A 19,383-nucleotide genomic window follows, 5' to 3' on the forward strand; every position below is an offset into this window, starting at 1 on the left:
CAATGCCCCAGTTGCATGGTGTGAGGCGGACAGTGAGAGTCTAGGCTGGACGGCCAGTGAGCACTAAAGTTGGACAAATGGATTAAGATTAGCCACGGTGGGGCTACGAATGTAAATCACTTGATAGCTGGCCGACATTGCATTTTTCGATGTGGTTCCAGTGGTGATTGATGGTCAGACGACCAGTGTGAGTGCCATGGAAGCATCTCCTAAAATTTAGGGAACTGCTATTTTGGACCAAAAAAAGTGTTCGCGTCATTAGCTCTGGAATGACAAGGGGGAACATTTTATTTCTCTGCCGCGAAGTCAATTGGGCAAACGGTCGGGAGATTTTTAGGCGGCAATCCCGATACAGGAAAATGCGTGTAATTGTGCCAAGTGGCACACTTTCCTCATGCAAGAGAAGGTAGCGCTGAATTTATAGGTGGGAGGCTCATTTTGGAGCTCTCTGTCACAGGTTAAGAGCTATGGAGTGCTTTCTTTCCCTCTTATGTACAGTGCGGTGCCAGGAGTGATGCCCTGCACGCTACACACTGCTCTCTCTCCCCCATATGAGCAGTTATGTTATGCCCCTCGAGTGGGCCTCTCATTTGACCAATGTATAGCTGTGGGGTTTATGCTTCTGTGCCGAGGCAAGAGCCTCTCTAAACAGGAACGGTGTAGCTAACTGCTACACCAAAGCAGGCACCGGTGAGGGTGATAACCTCACCACACAGGTGCATTTTCAGCACTGCGTATTCGCTGAAATTGGACTGTTTTGCAGCCGTCATGATGCCGGGAGCATTGGGAACAGTGCCCCACTATTAGACGACAGTTCGGGGGCTGTTTAGAGCTGAAAACAGAGGAAAAACCAGTAATTACAGCACGCCAATGATTACAGCGTGCTGTAATTACTGTTTTTGCGCAAGAAACAGGGGGTCTGCTATTGGAAACGAGTCGGAGCTTGGGAAACTATCCAGGGCAAGTTTTGGGGCTGTTATGTTGCCAAAATTTTGCCTGCACAGGTGTCATCTAGCTGGATGCACATGAACGTCTCGAGGACTTGGGTTTTGTAGCTTATTCCTCATTCTTGAAGAGTAATAAAGAAATACCGAAAGGGGCGCCAACCTTTGGGGCCTACAGGTGTCATTGTCTGCTTGGGAGCATTCTAGCTTCCTGGTTGTGCTTTTGTTTTGAAGTATAATCCCAGTCTCAGTTACAGGTTCCTTTTAAGTCATTGCTTTGTGTCGTAAAGTCGTGTTAGAAATCGGGTGAAAGCTAACCTCTACCACCCTATGGGCCGGTTTCAACCACCAGATGCCAGCCATCACTATAGCCTTGGCTGTGGTTTCATGAGAGAAATGGCCTCTTGCAAGACCCGCGTGCGCTTGTTCCAAGATAGGAAGATATTAAGTCATTGCTTTGTGTCGTAAAGTCAAGTGTTAAAGAATCGGGTGAAAGCTAACCTCTACCGCCCTACGGGCCGGTTTCAGCCACCAGATGCCAGCCATCAATATAGCCTTGGCTGTGGTTTCATGAGAGAAATGGCCTCCTGCAAGACCCGCATGCACTTGTTCCAGCAATTATTCACGTAATTATGAACGTCTTTCTTCATGGTAGGCCAATAAACCCCTAGCCAAGTCAATCGTCGTATGGTTTGGTCTTCTGCAAAATGGAGTCCAGCCATCGTATTATGAGCTTGACTCAAGTAGGTTTCTTGTTTCTCTAGGGTAATGCATAAAAGCAGAATTCTATCCTTGTTTTTCCGATATAGTCTTCCGGCAAACAATTGATATAGGGCAGATTGCTCTATCAATCATGGTGTGATAGGAAGTGGTATGTGAGAATCTACTTGACGAATCATTTCCACAGAGAACAGATAAGCATCTGGTAAATCATCGTCTACCCCTTTTGGTGCTTCCCCTGAGGTGATCCGTGACAGAAGATCTGCTCGGACTCACTCTGCAGGGCATCTGGACGTAGAGTCTGAGAGGAAAAAAAAGCGGAAGCTTTACTCGCAGGAAGAGTTGGAACATAAATGTTGACTAGAAGCTGAACCAGATACTAGAAAGGACACTGAAAGGGATATTGATAAACCGACAATCTTGTTGTTTGTAACAAATAACCGGAAATATGTAAGGTGCAACGGAATGAATGTTTGAACTTTGCTCAAGATGAGTGCTCCGAACTGTGCTCAAGGGTTCCTTTTACTTAAGGAAGGGAGAGCCTTCCGTCCCTTTAGTGAGAGAGTGCAATGGACACAAACAAAGTGAATGGACACTGTGCGTGCAAGTGTATGAGACTGAGAGATAGAGAAGAGAATACGACACTAGAGACGTTGTAAAACCCTCCTCCGAAGGCCCCACTCTCTATGGCGAGAGCGGTCTACTTATGATTGCACAAATCTCTACAATGCTTGGACTCGCCGACGATGAGGACAACGACGAGACGGGGCTGAAATCTGAAAACGCTAATGGCTGAAATCTGCAAACCTTTATCTGCTGAATTCTGACTCCATGTTGCACGACGATGCGCTGAAAACGCAGATGCTGAAATCTGCGTTTTCCGGGCTGAAACTGTAAACCTTGCGGAAACTGCCCGTGCGGCGAGGTATTGCTGCGGGAAGGTGAGATCTGCGAGGTTTGGGACTTGATCTGTGATGTCGAAGGGCTGAAAACTGAAAACGTTGGTCCTATGGCTGATTCTGTCGCTATGATATGCAAAAACGCTGAGGTTGATCTACAAACCAAAAACGCTAGGGCTGAAAACTGACCTTGCGGGGAAATCTGCTAACGCTAGGGCTGATCTGTTGTCTACTGTCGTCGGGAATCTGCAAGTGCAAAAACGCTGGCTGATCTGGTGCAAAAACGTTAGGCCTTCTGTTAAGAGAAAACGCCAGAGTTGTCGCGGGGGTTGGTCTTGCTGAGAAGTTGCCTGTTGAGCAAGGTGCCCCTGCTGCCTCTTCTGCCAATTAGTGCTAGTCTAGGTTTGCTTATATACAAACTTACTCAATTTGCCCTACCTACTTTCCAACAAAAGTTACTTAAAAATAATAAGTGAAAAATGTCAAAAATAGGGAAAATAGGCTAAATGCAACAGAAAATTCCCCTGAAGGATTCTGATGGGAATGCTTATGATCATGCTGTGTGCAACCAGAGGATATGCATATATACTAAGTGTCGGACATGCAGGGTCTGCGAACAGACTCACAAAAGTGCTAGATCACTTCCTATTCTAGACTGACTTGACTGAACTGAACCCTGGTCATGCTGTAGCTTGTCCACAGACACATAGGGTTGGATGTGTCACGTGACATCCCCTCCTTTTTAAAGTGAGGTACTGGTCATGAACTGTATGGCGTCGAGGGAGATCGCCAATAGCATCCAGAATCCTGGAAGGGACTCTTCGTTGGCCCAGTCTGATGTGTGGGTCGTGCGGTACTTGAACTTCATAAAGGTCTGCAACACTTGCTTCTTGGGGCCGCGCCGAAAGCGACACAAAGGCTTCTGTGGCTCCTTCAATGCTTCAACTTTGTCGAGGGTCATGCTTCTTTCTTCTTCAAGAATCTCCGAGGCTGAAAATTCCTGAAACCACTTCCAACACAAAAACATAAACATACCCATTCCCTGTAAAGTGACTGGAAAAAATCTCGTTTTCCTAAAAGACTGTGCATGCAATGTAGATGAACCAATAGACGGAGTGCCAAACCGTTCACCACACCCACGCAAACAATGAGATCGAATCTCTCTCTTATGATCTAAAGCAATCAATTGGGGCAATTCACCACGGAAATGCCCATGCTTGATGCGCATACTTTCATGTGCTCGTTCTACAACTGTGTCATGCCAAGGAAGAGACGTGGAATGTGACTTCCTTGAATGCATACTTTTCAGCTTTTCATGAGAAATCCGCATACATTTGTGCTCATTCATGAGTGAAACGTGCCGAACGTACAAGATGTCATGCCTAGGAAAAGGGATCACATAAAGACGCTGACGAAAATACAAGAAACGATCATGAATGAAACACTCGTACAATGCGTGCTGACTAATTATTTGAACACATAATACTTCCTGTGAGGGTTCTTTGGACCTAGGCTCAAGAGCCAAGATCGGTTCGCCGTATTTGATTGAATCTTCCTGTGGAGGTTCTGTAGACCTCGACTCGAGAGCCAAGATCGATTCTTCGTGATTGATCGAATCTGCAACGAGGTTAGCTTCGCTAGAAAAAGCATCAACTAAACCATCATCCTTGTGAACAATCACGTCTTGATCATACAAACCATCATGCTTGTGAGAAATCACATCTTGATCATGCAAATCATCATGCTTGTCATTGGCATCCAAATCATCATGCTCATCATCATGCAAATCTTGTGTATCATGCTTGGGAGAAGAAGAGACTAAGAGAGTCGTCTTTTCTTGAATCTCTTGCATCTGTGCCTGAACTTGAGAAAAAAGTCGCAACAACTCTTGCGTACGCTCTATGGCTACCTCTCTTTCTGCTCTGCTTTCTGCGTGTCTGCGATCCATTTCTGCTTTTCTTTCTGTGTGTCTGCTATCCATTTCTGCTTTTCTTTGTGCTTGTCTTGCTGCGCGTTCTAACTTCCTTTCCATAAACATATGGTCCAAAGCCTCCATAGGAGTTAGGGCAATCCTTAACGTAGATGGGGAAGGGGGAGGGTCGGAAAAACCTCCTGTTTCTTCGCCTCTCTCATGCTCATCACCTCTAAGCGAAGTATCCATTCCGCTTCGAGTGATGACCATCCACTGAAGTCTTGGGTTCTTGTGGTCTTGGGTTCTTAAGTTCACGAGGAACTTGGGTTCTTGCGGGTTCTTGAGGGTCTTGGGTTCTTGAGTTCTGGAGGGTTTTCTTTCGCTTGCAATCTGTGTTAGAGAAGGATCTTCTCTTCACCCGAGTTCTGCTCTTTTCTGCGGGCGCACCCATTGGCGGCCTTGCGCTCACACCAAGTTTGCTTTTTCCCACCTCACGTCGATTGGCCGGCCGCTAAGTGCACGGTCCGCTCTCAATGAGGGAAAAGAGGCACAAGGGGAGGTTGGACAAGCCCTTCTTTCCTCAACAAGCAAAAAAAAATTATTTGGTTCTTGTGGTTCTTTCCTTGAGTGATATAGAACACTGCCAAAGCTCTGATACCAATGTTAGGTGCTGCGGAATGAATGTTTGAACTTTGCTCAAGATGAGTGCTCCGAACTGTGCTCAAGGGTTCCTTTTACTTACGGAAGGGAGAGCCTTCCGTCCCTTTAGTGAGAGAGTGCAATGGACACAAACAAAGTGAATGGACACTGTGCGTGCAAGTGTATGAGACTGAGAGATAGAGAAGAGAATACGACACCAGAGACGTAAAACCCTCCTCCGAAGGCCCCACTCTCTATGGGGAGAGCGGTCTATTTATGATTGCACAAATCTCTACAATGCTTGGACTCGCTGACGATGTCGACGACGACGAGACGGGCTGAAATCTGAAAACGCTAATGACTGAAATCTGCAAATCTTTATCTGCTGAATTCTGACTCTATGTCGGTGACGACGGCGATGACGACGATGCAACGACGACGCGCTCAAAACGCAGATGCTGAAATCTGCGTTTTCTGGGCTGAAACTGTAAACCTTGCGGAAACTGACCGTGCGGCGAGGAACTGCTGCGAGAAGGTGAGATTTGTGAGGTTCGGGACTTGATCTGCGATGTCTAAGGGCTTAAAACTGAAAATGCTGGTCCTATGGCTGATTCTGTCGCTATGATCTGCAAAAACGCTGAGGTTGATCTGCAAACCAAAAAGGCTAGGGCTGAAAATTGACCGTGCAGGGAAATCTGCTAACGCTAGGGCTGATCTACTGTCTACTGTCGCCGGGAATCTGCAAGTGCAAGAACACTGGCTGATCTGGTGCAAAAACGCTAGGCATTCTGTTGAGAGAAAACGCCAGAGTTGTCGCGGGGGTTGGTCTTGATGAGAAGTTGCGTGTTGAGCAAGGTGCTCCTGCTGTCTCTTCTGCCAATTAGTGCTTGTTTAGGTTTGCTTAGTTACAAACTTGCTCAATTTGCCCTACCTACTTTCCAACAAAAGTCACTTAAAAATAATAAGTGAAAAATGTCAAAAAATAGGGAAAATAGGCTAAATGCACTGGAAAATTCCCCTGAAGGATTCTGATGGGAATGTTTATGATCATGCTGTGTGCAACCAGAGGATATGCATCTATACTAAGCGTCTGGACATGCACGGTCTACGAACAGACTCACAAAAGTGCCAGATCACTTCCTATTCTGGACTGACTTGACTGAATTGAACCCTGGTCATGCTCTAGCTTGTCCACGGACACATAGGGTTGGATGTGTCACGTGACAAATTAGGAGCGAGGAACTCGCTTCTGTGTGGATTGGGAAGCATAGAGCTGGACATCCACTCTTTTGCAACGAGGAGAGCAATCTCCTTACCTGTTTTGTAGGTGAAATCAAGGATGAGATGGTGAGATCGAGAGCGATGACAGCTCAGGAATGAATCGGATATCCTTTCGATTATTTTTTTAAGAATGATGAATTTGAATGAATGAATGATGACGTATGTTGAATGATTCTAGTGCGTCAAGATTCCCATATGAATGAGATGACTAGATGCTGTGGTGAGCGCATCAAGAGTTCTTGCGGGGATGAGATGGCTACAGAGGGATCTAGGTGCATCAAGACTTCTGAACGGATGAGATAACTAGATGATTGAAACTCTGTGTTCAGTATGAACTAAGTGTGTGAATGAAAAACTTTGAAATAGGAATTTCCGAAGATGATTTTTGATTTATGAGATTAATGTTGTCTGGAAGAACTTGCTAGACATGTGCAGACAAGAAGTGAAATTGATGATAATGGATGGCGAATTGGGAGCAATGAATGCTCGAAAATGAACCCGATAAGTATCATGAATTTTGAATGAAACTAATGTTTTATGGAAGGTCGCTATTTGTGAATAGATAACAGGATTAAGAATGAGATGATGATTTTTTTGGAGCAGTGACAACTCTTGAATGAACCTGATAACGAATCATGAGTCACGACTGATTCAATGGAATGAATGATTAAAACACTCTGTTCAATATGAACTTGGTGATGGATTGGGATCCTCGGAAAAGATTTCTCGCACACGACAGTGCTTGAGGCGACATATTCTCGCACACGACAATTCTTGAGGCGATAGATACTCGCATACGACGATGCTTGAGGCAAGCGATACTCGCACATGACAGTGCTTGAGGCGAACGATTCTCGCAAACGACAGTGCTTAAAAGCGAATGGCTACTTGCACACGATAGTGCTCGAGTCAAAAAATCTCTATAGACATGATCGCAATATGGGATTAGTTTACCCGACAGCAATGAGATCTAGAATGGATCTAGATGTGGTTACTAAATACATTGCTGATAGTCATGGTCGGAGATTTGGAATGAATATTTCTGTGATTGATTGTCATGTGATGTCATGTGCACTGATGTGACTGTCGTCTTTGTACAAGTGCTCGATGTGTCGTGTCTTGTGCGTCGGTACTTAGAGTTAGTGTCTACTGAACTGGTTTATGGCCTCTATCTGTTTTGCAGGCGTAATCGAGGGCGATTACAATTCTTTCAAGAGGGGGGTATGTCACAAAGTGGCGACGTGGCAGTCTGATGACGTGGCGATGACTGTACGGACAAGTTGATGCAACAGCAGTACGGATTCTGCAATTCGCGTCGACAGGCTGACATAGCAGCAATACGGAATTCGGTTTTTTGTGCTGACATGATGACGTGGCAAAACTGTACGGAAATCCGTAAATTGTGTTGGCTGTTTTTGTTGGCAGCTTTTAGATCAAGTTGCTTTTGATTTTAAAAGCTTTTGGGGCTCTGCTTTTGGCATCCCTTGTAATCTATATAAGTGACCCTAGGGGCTCACTTTGCAAGGCATCTGGACGCAGAGTCTGAGAGCAGAGGACCCTACGGGAGTTGTACTTTGCTCAAAGGTTAATATAAAAGAAATATCGAAAGGGGCGCCAGTCTTTGGGGCCAATCTCTCTTGGCATGGAACTACGCCGAGCCGTGTCGACCAAATTGAACTGTGATTTTAAAGTTGTGAAGTATTTTAATTGATTCTCTGCCGTGTCGCGGTAGAATCTTGACTTGAGGTGTCCAAGTCTGTTACACTTTCTTTCTCCCCCACAATTTCATGCTCTTGCTCTCGGAAGGCCATGTAGCGGGAGCGCACTCAGAGAAGGAGGGCAGCCAACAGAAGCTTGTGTGCGTCCCTCTGGGGATAGCCGCACTCAGACAAGTGCTCTGTCGGCTGTCCGGACAGTTTTTCAGCTCTCTAACGAGTTCCTAATGCCAAATTTCAGCAAAGGTGACCTTGCTTTGGCACTCCGTAAGCAGGCAGGTAACAAAAGTGATCACTTCTGCATAGAGGAGTATAGAACGAGACAAAGTTCGTTGTTTTAGGCTACAAATACATAAAATTTCAGCCACTGTGCCCTTGAATAGCGTGCATTATTTTGCATCAGAAACTTCCGTGATAGAGAACAGTGCAAGCTGTTCCATTTCATGTGCTTGTAAGAATCAATTGATAAAACAATAGAAAAATCTTGGGGGGAGGCACCACAACCCATCTGGTCCTTAGTGTCGTGTCCATCTGAATTACTTAAAGTTTTACTGTGTGAATTCTTAAACAGTGTAATTGTATAGATCCGAAAGTGTTTTAAGTGCTTCCTTTCGTTTCTGTGGCAGGGCCAATATGCTACGAGTCTATGTACGGCACTAGATTAGCCCCATACATAGCCGCCACCAGGATCTTGCCTCCTCACCTACTTTTTTCACTCTTGGCATGGTGCATGATGCCATAGATAGATCACACACTCGGAGAGCATAGGACCGTGATGGGCTAGTTGCAAAGCACCTCTCTCATGCTTGAGATATGTTGGCACCTCTGTTGAGAGACATGTTCAATAGAGCGATGTGTGAAGGCTTTCCTGAGAGCTGGAGGACTAATACCAATCCTGCCCATACTAAAGGTAGGAGATCCTATGCTACCTAGCAACTGTTGCACCATCATGGTTGGCCATATGCTGGCCAAGTTATACGCATCGTGACTGGAGCGTCAACTTAGCTGATGGGAAGAGAGAGAGGGTATTAGAGCTCAGGGACAGGCGGGGTTCGGGAGGGGGTACTCTACTTTGGATCATGTACTCACATTCAGAGCCTTTATTGAGGAGGGTAGAGGGCGTCGGAGTCGGATCTACTGTTGCTTTGTGGATTTTTGCAAGGCGTTTGACACAATCCCTAGAGCAAGATTGATGTGTAGGCTGTATGACTTGGGAGTCCCCACTGACCTTACATGGGGGGATCATGGCATGTATGAGATAGTGACAAGGAGAGCTATGCACAAAAAGAGGGCTTACCAGAGGGATTTCACTCCACCATTGGAGTGAAACAGGGATGCCCACTTTCACCTACTCTGAGGTGTCAGAGTACATTGAGAGCGAGGGAGATAGAGGAGCATAGCTATTATGTACTTGGATACCGCTATTGCTTTATACGGATTACATTGTAGAAGCAGCTTGATGCATCACGGACCTTGGCACATGATATTGACCTACGGCGGTAAAACTTGTGCAGTTCAAAGGGCTGTCCTTCTCCATGAGAGAGGCAACAACAATGAGACTGACACGAGGACATGCAGCATTAGGAAGCTCAGAGTGGATGGGCTCACAGTTGCAATTATGGGGGCACCGCACTAAGCTATGGCTTTTTGACACATTGGTGACCTCCACATTATTGTATGGGGTGCAGATTTGGGGTCCTAGCTTGAACCATTGCACTCGGATTGGTCAGACCTATGATGGATCGAGAGCGACGAAGAGACCTCTGGTGACTATGATATCCAAGTTGATTAGATGTAAGACCACAATCCCGCATGAGATTGCCAGAGCAGAGTTGGGGGCCACACTGAATGTGGTCGAGGCACTTACTAGATCAGTATCCTATGTCCAGGATCATCAATATGCTAGATTAGCACTAGAGTCATCACGAGACCTTGTTATGGGGGAAGACTCCTCATGTTGGTATACACAGATGTTTGCTTGGTTTCAAAAGCATGGCTTCACTATGGATACATTACCACCTTTTCAATACTCATTGGATGCATCGTCACTCGCACTGAGACGGCGAGAGATTAGCGGGACTAATCTCACACAGCTAGATAGGAGGAGGACATGATTGTCAATTGGAGAGGAGCTAGGGAAGAAAATTGCTTTCTACAGAGACCATTTTCAGCCGAGCTACATGGATGAGCATGTTTCACATGCGGTTCTAGGTCAGCTTCGTACATGCTCACACCAGCTCCAGACAGATATAGGCAGACAGACTTTAGTTCCCCCAGATCAGAGGATATGCTAGCTATGCCACCTAGAGCCAGAGGCAGAGGAGCATTACATTTGTAGATGCTCAGTGTACAACGAGATACGACGTTGCTTCCATTGTTTATTCAGAGAGGGTTTCGCTCCTCTTGCTAGAGTGATGGACTACATCAATGAGAGGTGTCTTGGACTTTTCCTACAAGAGATACGCAGACACAGAGGAGACATTACTTGGGAGTTCAGCTCCAGTCAGAGTATCGACGCAGAGGCAGGTACCTGATTTCTTTAGAGGGGGGCAATCCTCAGCAGACCAAGAGGACTCTCACAGATAGAACTACACTGATTAACAGAGTCAAACGACCACAACTCTGTGGTAGATAACATTGACGTCATACTTTTTATCGTTGGATCTAGGCCATCATTGAGAGGATAGAGCGGCTCCTACCAAGCTCTTCACAAAGGAAGAGATTGAGACCATGAGGCATAGGCCTATGAGAGACTTCATGTGATGTCATTGTTGTGTAGGTTGTTTGGTAATTTGTTTAGCCTTTTCATGCTAGGATATGGATCATATGATCATGATGATGTAACCTCTTTTGGTCTTATAGGTCTTTTAGGCCTTATGCAAACGTTAATATTCATTTTATTTCAATCTCGTCTCTCTCTAATGGAGGTGGGTTTGTGACTAGACCTAGTTACATGGATACACATTTAAGTTAGGGGATACGGTGTGCTACTGGTCAGTTACATACCTCTTCACGTCAGCTTGAAATCGAGAGTGACAAATTTAGGAGGATACCTACAAGGGCTAGGTCCTAGGATATGCCAGCTATGTGTCACATGACACATCCAACCCTATGTGTCCGTGGACAAGCTACACCATAACAGGGTTTTAGTTAGTCCAGTCAGTCTAGATTTAGAAGTGATCTGGCACTTTTTGTGTGTCTATTCGTAGACCGTGCATGCCCAATCACTTAGTGTAGATGCATATCCTCTGGTTGCACAACACAGCATGATCATAAGCATTCCCATCAGATTCCATCAAAATCAGTCAGGGGAATTTTCCAATGCATTTAGCCTATTTTACCTATTTTCCAGTGGAAAAGCATTGGTATCAGTCAGAGGAATTTTCGAGTGCATTTAGCCTATTTTACCTATTTTTGGCATTTTTCACTTATTAATTTAAGTGACTTTCCAACAAAAGTAGGTAGGGCAATTTGGGTAAGAAAATATATAAGCAAACCAAAGTTAGCACTCAATGGCAGAAGAGGCAACAGGAGCCAAGCTCAGCAGGCAACTTCTCAGCAGAACCTAGGCGGTTTCCCCCTCCAAGCAAGATCCCAAGCCTTGGCGTTTTCTCCAAGCACCAGCCCTAGCGTTTTCTGACATCAGCAAGCCGTAGAGTTTTCTGACATTGGCAAGGCCTAGCGTTTCTGACATCAGTAGGTCCTCGCTGCATTCCAACCATCAGCTAGCGTTTTTGCAACACATCCTCAACGTGGCGTTTTTGCATCTAATCTGCATCGCCAACAGAACCCAGTACTTAGCGTTTTTGGCAAGCATCAAGTTAGCGTTTTTGGATCCACAGCAAAGCAGTGATTTCAGCCATGAAATAGTTGCATACTCAAGCCCGAAGATTAGCAGATTCAGCCCCGGTAAAGACCTCAGTTTTCAGCCATGATGAACCTCAGTTTTCAGCCCTAAACCTGCAGATTTTCAGCGACAAAGACTCACAGAAACAGCCCCCCAAATCAGCGTTTTGGACTAATTGCAGATTTTAGCCCATAGTTTTTTTGGACAGCAGTAGAAAGATTGCAGATTTCAGCCCTAGTGTCGGCCTCGTCATCCCCGTCGTCGTCGTCAACATAGCCTAGACTTGCATCAGTCTCATGCATTCCGTTTGTACCAGATTGTGCAATCATAAGTAGACCACTCTCGCCGACGAGAGTGGGGCCTTCGGAGGACGTTTTTACGTCTCTAGTGTCGTATCTCTCTTCTCTCTATCTCTCAGTCTCATACACTCGCACGCACAGTGTCCACTCACTTTGTTTGTGATCATAGCATTCTCTCATTAAGAACGGAAGGCTCTACCTTCCATAAGAACAAAAGGAACCTTGAGCACAGTTCGGAGCACTCATCTTTAGCAAAGCGCAAACATTCATTCCGCTGCACCTAACACTATGCCATTTGGAGCCTGAGACAGAGCTGCATTACATATGTCACTGTTTGGTGTACTACGAGATACGGGGGCGACTTCATTGTCTCTTCAGAGAGGGTTTTGGACCACTATCTAGTATCCAGGGTCATGAGATATCAGGACCAGAGATGTCTTGGGTTATTTTTACTCGAGCCACACAGACGTAGAGAGAGCTTGTTGTGGAGACCCGTAGAGAGACATAGGGGTACCTCACAGCATTGACGGAGACTACGATAGAGGATACGGATCACTTTAGCTCGACATGCAAGACGCCCACTACTAGTACTTACCATGGCGGACATCAACGATATTCTACAGCAATTGATGTAGGACATCCTCGGCAATGTCTTGGGTTATTTTTACTCGAGCCACACAGACGTAGAGAGAGCTTGTTGTGGAGACCCGTAGAGAGACATAGGGGTACCTCACAGCATTGACGGAGACTACGATAGAGGATACGGATCACTTTAGCTCGACATGCAAGACGCCCACTACTAGTACTTACCATGGCAGACATCAACGATATTCTACAGCAATTGATGTAGGACATCCTCGGCAGTGGCAGATGCTGGACATCGATGTTCATACACTGAGATTGTACTACCCACTGTTTCACCATCACACACTTTATAGTGCTACACAGCTCTGAGCTCTTGGATTCATGACAATAGCCATTTAGTCTTTATTTTATTTCATCTCATTTTAATTTGTACCCTTACATTTTATCAGATAGAACTGTACCAGTTTGGTCTCGTAGGTCACTCTGGCCTTTTAAAGACATTTAATATAACATTTCATTTCATATCATTTCTCTCAGCTGTTAAATTATACAAGGTCAGCTACACCTGTTGTGCTAGTCTTTCATTGTCTTCGCTGCCTTTAATTTGTTAGAAGTTGGTTATTCCATTTTTTCTGTAGCTCGATTTTTTTTAATGCACGGTTTGTTTAATTTTCTCCCCAACGGGTTCTAGCTTCAAGCATAATTTTCCACACTCTTTTCTGGTTTTAGTCTCAGGACTCACCCGTCTGTGTAATGATTTTGCAGAAAGACTGTTTCTTATTTTGGTGCCAAATAGGGCATGAGGTTCATTGGAATGATTAAGAGATGGAGAAGAGTGCATTGGACTGTCCCTACCCGGGATGCTTCTTTTGTGTCATGAAAGAGGCAAACCCCACGAAGCGCCGTGCCAGTGTATCGAAATTTTTTAAGGAGTTTCCCAGCCAAGATGAGGAAGGGCAGGTCCTTGCTGTCAGCGGGCTTTGGAATACCGCAATGGCGCACCCCAATGATCCTGAGTTCATTGAGCTGGGAGTATTTGAGTGCATGGAAGCCCTTATTTGGAAAGGGATCAAGAACAGGCAATGGCTAGCAAAGGATCAGAACATCTACATTCCTTATTATGCTGCCCATATTATTGGCTCTTACACTATGAATATTGAGGAGTTCGCAGAAAGGGCAGTCAGGGCAGGTGTTATTCAGCCATTGGTAGAGCTACTTCGAGGGAGGCTGACCTGGGTGGAGCAGAGGGTGGCTGTACGAGCACTAGGCCACCTGGCAACCTATGATTCCACTTTTCCATTTGTTGCATCACAGCCTCAAATCCTGGAGCTAGCTATTCAACTTGCTGTCAATGCCCTCGAGATTGTGTACACACATTTTTTCCAATTTGTGGATAAGCGTTTAAGCTACCATTGTGATTTGCTGACAAGGGGAATGGGAGGTGTGGAGATGGAGTCAAGGAAGGCAGAAGAGTGGGCGAGTCAGTTGCAATGTTGGTCATTGCAGCTGATAAATTGCTTTGCTTTCAAACCTGAGTTCCTTCAGACAATTTGCAAGGCTGAATTTCTTGTCAAGCTTCCAGGAATGTGGGGTGGATTGGTGAACGAGAATTCTCCTGCAGGGGTAGGACTGCTACGAACTATTTGTCATCAGAAGCTTGGAAGGATTGCAATAGCTGGATGTCCCGGTGTCATCGAGGCTCTATGCAATATTGCAAGGTCATCGGATGATTGGCAGTATATGGCGGTGCATTGCCTTTTGTGGTTACTACAAGATCCCAGTACTCGATATAAGGTAAATCACCATGTTTTCCTGTTTATAAATTTGAGACTTATGAATGATTGTGAAGATGGGGGCTAACAGCCAGCTACTTAATTTGTAGGTCATTGATAAGGCTGCACCTGCTCTTGCAGATTTAGCAGAGCTTCCAAGGCTGGGAGAACATAAGAAGCTGGGTGAGTTAGTGATGAATGTTATTTTGCAAGAAAATGTGCAGGCATCTCCTGTCAGTGTACGTTCTTTGATGAGCCCTAGGACCAAGCAGCTCCTGCAAGAGATCGCATCATTGCGCCAGAAAATAAAATGGGAGAGAAATGTACTAAAGGAAGATCTTCACATTAAGCAAGCAGCTGCACTAGTGGTCAAGCTGGAAGGAAACTCTAAGTTCTCTGCTGGAGATATTGTAGGAGCTGCTTCCAAGTACACAGAAGCCCTAGCTTTGTGTCCCATTCGTGCAAAAAAAGAAAGAGTTGTATTGTATAGTAACCGGGCTCAATGCCATCTCCTTTTACAAGATCCTTGGGAGGCTATTAGTGATACAACCCGTGCCTTGTGCCTTCACAACCCTGTAAATCGCCACAGCAAAAGCCTCTGGAGACGAGCCCAAGCCTATGAAATTTTGGGGTTTGCAAAGGAAAGTCTTCTGGATGCGATTATGTTCATCAATGAATGCTCGCAGGCATCTGAAAATGATGCTGCGAGTGTAAAGCAGAATCGTGTACCTGACTATGCCGAGCGTCTTGTGAAGAAGCAGATGCAGGCTGCTTGGCTTTTCAAGGAGGCATCACAAAAGCATGGGGCTATACAATATGATGAGGGTGTGAATGAGCATGGGAGGGAGGAGGATGAGGGCTCTGAATGGGAGACTGCAAGTGGGAGTGATGCAGGGGATGCTGATAGACATGAAGGAGATTCAATTGCTGAAGAGGGCGGTGAGTGGCAGACCGAGGACGAGGAGAAGCGGGATGTTCATAGATTGACGCCTGTTTTCAAGGGTATGACCCTGGAAGACCTTCTTGGTCCTCAGTATGGGAATGCATACTAGGTCCAACTTTGTAGAGGCTGTTAGAGAGAGACACTATTTGAGTTTGTGTGGAGAGTCTTCAGTCAGATCTTTGTGATGATTTGTCTTTTGTGCTTGTTTGGTTCTAATTGTCCAAGCATTTGTATTCTAGACTTTTTGTACCGCTCGTGTTAAGTGGACTTAAAAAGTCCTTATTTGTGGCCCTTAACTGACCATTGTGTATCAGAGATTTTCAAGACATGCAGTGACAAGTGCCTCCTAGTATTTGGTTTGCGTTTTCCCGGATGTCTGTCAAGAATAATTTTGTTGCATTTTGGCATTCCACTAAAGACTGTTTAGAAATAGTATGCTTTGCTTCCTTTTTTTATTCTGAATCCTTCTTGATCTTTGAGAATGTGACTCCTATTTATCTGGTCCTATATTTAATAAGCTAAAGAATTCCTGAGCATTAGCACGAAATGTTGGATTCAATCCTTCAATTTCAAACAAACGTTAGGCTGTTCTGGTAAAACAATTACCCTACCTTCTTTATGTATTTTGAAATGTCCACAACACCTGCACGAGTAGTAGGGATATAATCAAGTGTTCATTGTTGCGATTGTTCGATCAATTTGCTGTAGACTTCATACACAAGAGGTCTTAGTTTTGGTGAGCTCTAGCATGTTTTTTCCTATCACTACTTCTGGGCAGTCTTCATTTAGATCGTCTGGTAAGTTTCACTGGCTATACCTTTGTGTTCTTTACTTCCATGACATAGGGAGCTCTAGGCCCAAATCCACACATCAATAAAATCAGCCATAATTACCTCTCTCTTACTTCCCTCAACAAGCCTTAACACACATTGGAGCTATTCAAATACTCCATATGTGATACCATGTCAAAGTAGAGATGCAGAAGATGAGAGCATGTGGAGTTGGTTGAACTTTGCAGTGCACTTTCTAGATGGAAAAGAGGTTAGGTGGGTAATTAATGCGGGTGAAATGATAAGGTGGGTGGCCAATGTGTGTGTGTGTGTGAGAGAGAGAGAGAGAGAGAGAGACCATTTAAGATAATTATTGTGTTAGTGAACAATCATCTTACTAAGCCAGCTCTCTCACTTGGAATAGTTTCCTACGGTGTTAAAATTCTCTTCTTTTTCTTCTTCTTCTTCTCTCTCTGGAAGCAAAGAACTTTTTAAAGAAAAGACCCACTCTTAAGAAGGGTATTTTTCTTGGGAACGACCTCATCTCACAGATTGCTCATATGAAGGAGGTAATGCTAGAGATTAGAGCGGCAAGGGAAAAAGGGAAGATTGCTTTTTATAGAGATAAGAGAGTCGTGATAATGGAGCCACGCTTCACATGATGGTGCGTGACCTATGGGACTAAATTAAAGGTGGCCGTCTGGAAGTGTAATGGATCTCTACGCCTTAATGTAGGTGCCTTTGAGGATAGCTTCACTGGGAGAGATCATTTTCTATTCTGAGACTCATCGGGCTCTTGGACAATCCATGCCACAGGTGAGTGGATATAGATGGGAGACGGGTTGCAGACAGGAGACCCAATCAAAGCATCGAGGACGGGGATCAGGGGGAGTGGCAATTTTATTCGAGGAGTTGCAGCCATTGATATAGCATGCAAGGATGAGCAGGCTAAGTACATGTGGGTGAGATTAAAGACAAAGACAGGCAGATATCTCTACATTGCTATTTGTTATTTCCCTCCTAGTACTTCAGTATATGCACCACTTAGAGGACAGTCCCCCTTTTCTATCTTGGATGATGACATATGGGAGTTTTCTAAGGATGGTGGCCTTATCATATTGGGGGACTTCAATGCTAGGACTGCCCATCATGAGACAATATTCTATGATACTTCAGAGGAGATGCTTAGGGAGCTTGATGTTATAAAGATGGGCTTATCTAGACTATCACAGGATGGGGAGCACACTGAGTATGACAGATACTTGATAGATATGGGGACTGCACATGGATTGGTCATTTTGAATGGCCTACAAAGATTTCCTACATCGAGAGGTTTCACATGTTTTCCACACCGACATGGGGCTAGCATAGTGGATTATGTTATGGCCAGCCATGTCTCATTCCATCATTTCAGGATTTCATGGTGGGCACTAAGCCAGTTGCTACTGCAACTAATCATGCTATCTTGTCTTTCACTCTCATGTTTCGATTGAGCACCGCTCAACTAGGAGAGGTGTGTGGAGAGGTCTCCACACACTTGGTATCCACCGGAGACATGCCATGAGACATGTACTTTCTTTACTACTGAGAGGATTAGGAAGGCCATTGACAGGATGAAGACATGGAGAGCACATGATCATGATGGTCTGGTAGCAAAGCACTTCATCCATGCGAGAGATATGCTTGCATAGATTCTTGCTATGATGTTTAATCGAGCCATGTATGAGGATTTTCCTGAGACTTGGAGTATGTCGACGATTGTGCCTATTTTCAAGTCAGGAGATCCCATGATTCCCAAAAATTATTGCACCATCATGGTTGGTCACACATTAGCTAGGTTGTACGCATCTATTCTTGAGAAGGAGCTGAGTAAATGGGTAGAGAGAAAGGGCATACGCGCATCAGGACAGGCATGATTTAGGAGAGGTTTCTCCACTCTTGACCAGATTCTGACACTCAGAGCTATGATTGAGGAGGATAGATACCATGGCAAGAGGATCGAATCTAGCTTTGTGAATTTCTGCAAAGCTTTTGACACAGTGCCGAGAGCCAAACTTATATGCGGACTATAGGACATTGATGTGCCCACACAGATGATTTGGGGGATCTTGGCTTTATACAGGACAGTGGTAGGAGGAGCATGCACTACTGAGGGTATATCTGACATGGTCCAGTACACTATTGGGGTGAAGCAGGGATGCCCCCTATCTTCGACTCTTTTTGGGATGTATGTGGATGAGTTTTTAGACTATGTAGAGCAAGAGGGAGACAGAGGTGCTCAGCTAGCAGGGACATGGATTCCGATGTTGGTATACGCTGATGATATTGTGTTGATTCTGACTCTTCGGAGGGAATGCAGCGTCATTTGGATGCTTTGCACACATTTGCTCATGATAGTGGAATTGTGGATTGATTGTCATCCTTGGGGAAACCAAGGTTATGGTGTTCAACACCACATCACAGTGGGTCAGGATGTCAACACCCACATTTGCCTATGGCTAGGGGATAGTGGAGTACACAAATGCATACACCTATCTTGGGGTAGTCTTCAATGGACCGGTGTTTTCATAGAGGAGAGCAACAAAACCCTCCCTATCTCTCACAGGGACAGAGATCAACACTCATACATCAAGATTTGATTCAGTTAGATACCAGGAGACCATGGATACAACCAACACAAGAGTTGGGCACGAAGATGGCTTTCTATAGAGAGCATCTTCACCAACTCATGGAGGACGGTTTTGTGACTAGGCCAACATACATGGATGCACACTTATCTCATGGGATACAGTGTGCTATTGGGCAGATACGCACATCCTCACATCAGCTTCACATTGAAACTGGTCGATTTCGAGGGGTACCAACAAAGGCTAGGATATGTCATTTATGTCGCCTAGAGCCAGAGACAGGCTACACTTCACATGTCACTACCCGGTGTACTATGAGATATGAGGCCGCTTCCACTCTCTGTTCAGAGAGGGTTTTGGGCCATTTTCTAGAGTCATGAGGTACGAGGATCAAAGATGTCTTGGATTGTTTCTACTAGAGCTACAGAGA

General features: G+C 45.1%; 1 protein-coding gene across 1 annotated transcript in view; it reads left to right on the plus strand.

Moving 5' to 3' along the window:
* LOC147424713 (ARM-repeat/Tetratricopeptide repeat (TPR)-like protein) overlaps window positions 1-15,908 on the plus strand; it is a 52,380-nt gene extending 36,472 nt beyond the window's left edge. Inside the window, exons 2-3 of the mRNA XM_086500200.1 lie at window positions 13,607-14,635; window positions 14,724-15,908. Coding sequence (XP_086356326.1) covers window positions 13,667-14,635; window positions 14,724-15,665 — 1,911 coding nt within the window. The 5' untranslated portion in view covers window positions 13,607-13,666 and the 3' untranslated portion in view covers window positions 15,666-15,908. The remainder of the gene's footprint in view (window positions 1-13,606; window positions 14,636-14,723) is intronic.
* Window positions 15,909-19,383: the final 3,475 nt, after the last annotated feature.

This window comes from Adiantum capillus-veneris, chromosome 25 (genome assembly GCF_014529385.1).
Source record: "Adiantum capillus-veneris isolate H3 chromosome 25, ASM1452938v2, whole genome shotgun sequence".
NCBI lineage: Eukaryota > Viridiplantae > Streptophyta > Polypodiopsida > Polypodiales > Pteridaceae > Adiantum > Adiantum capillus-veneris.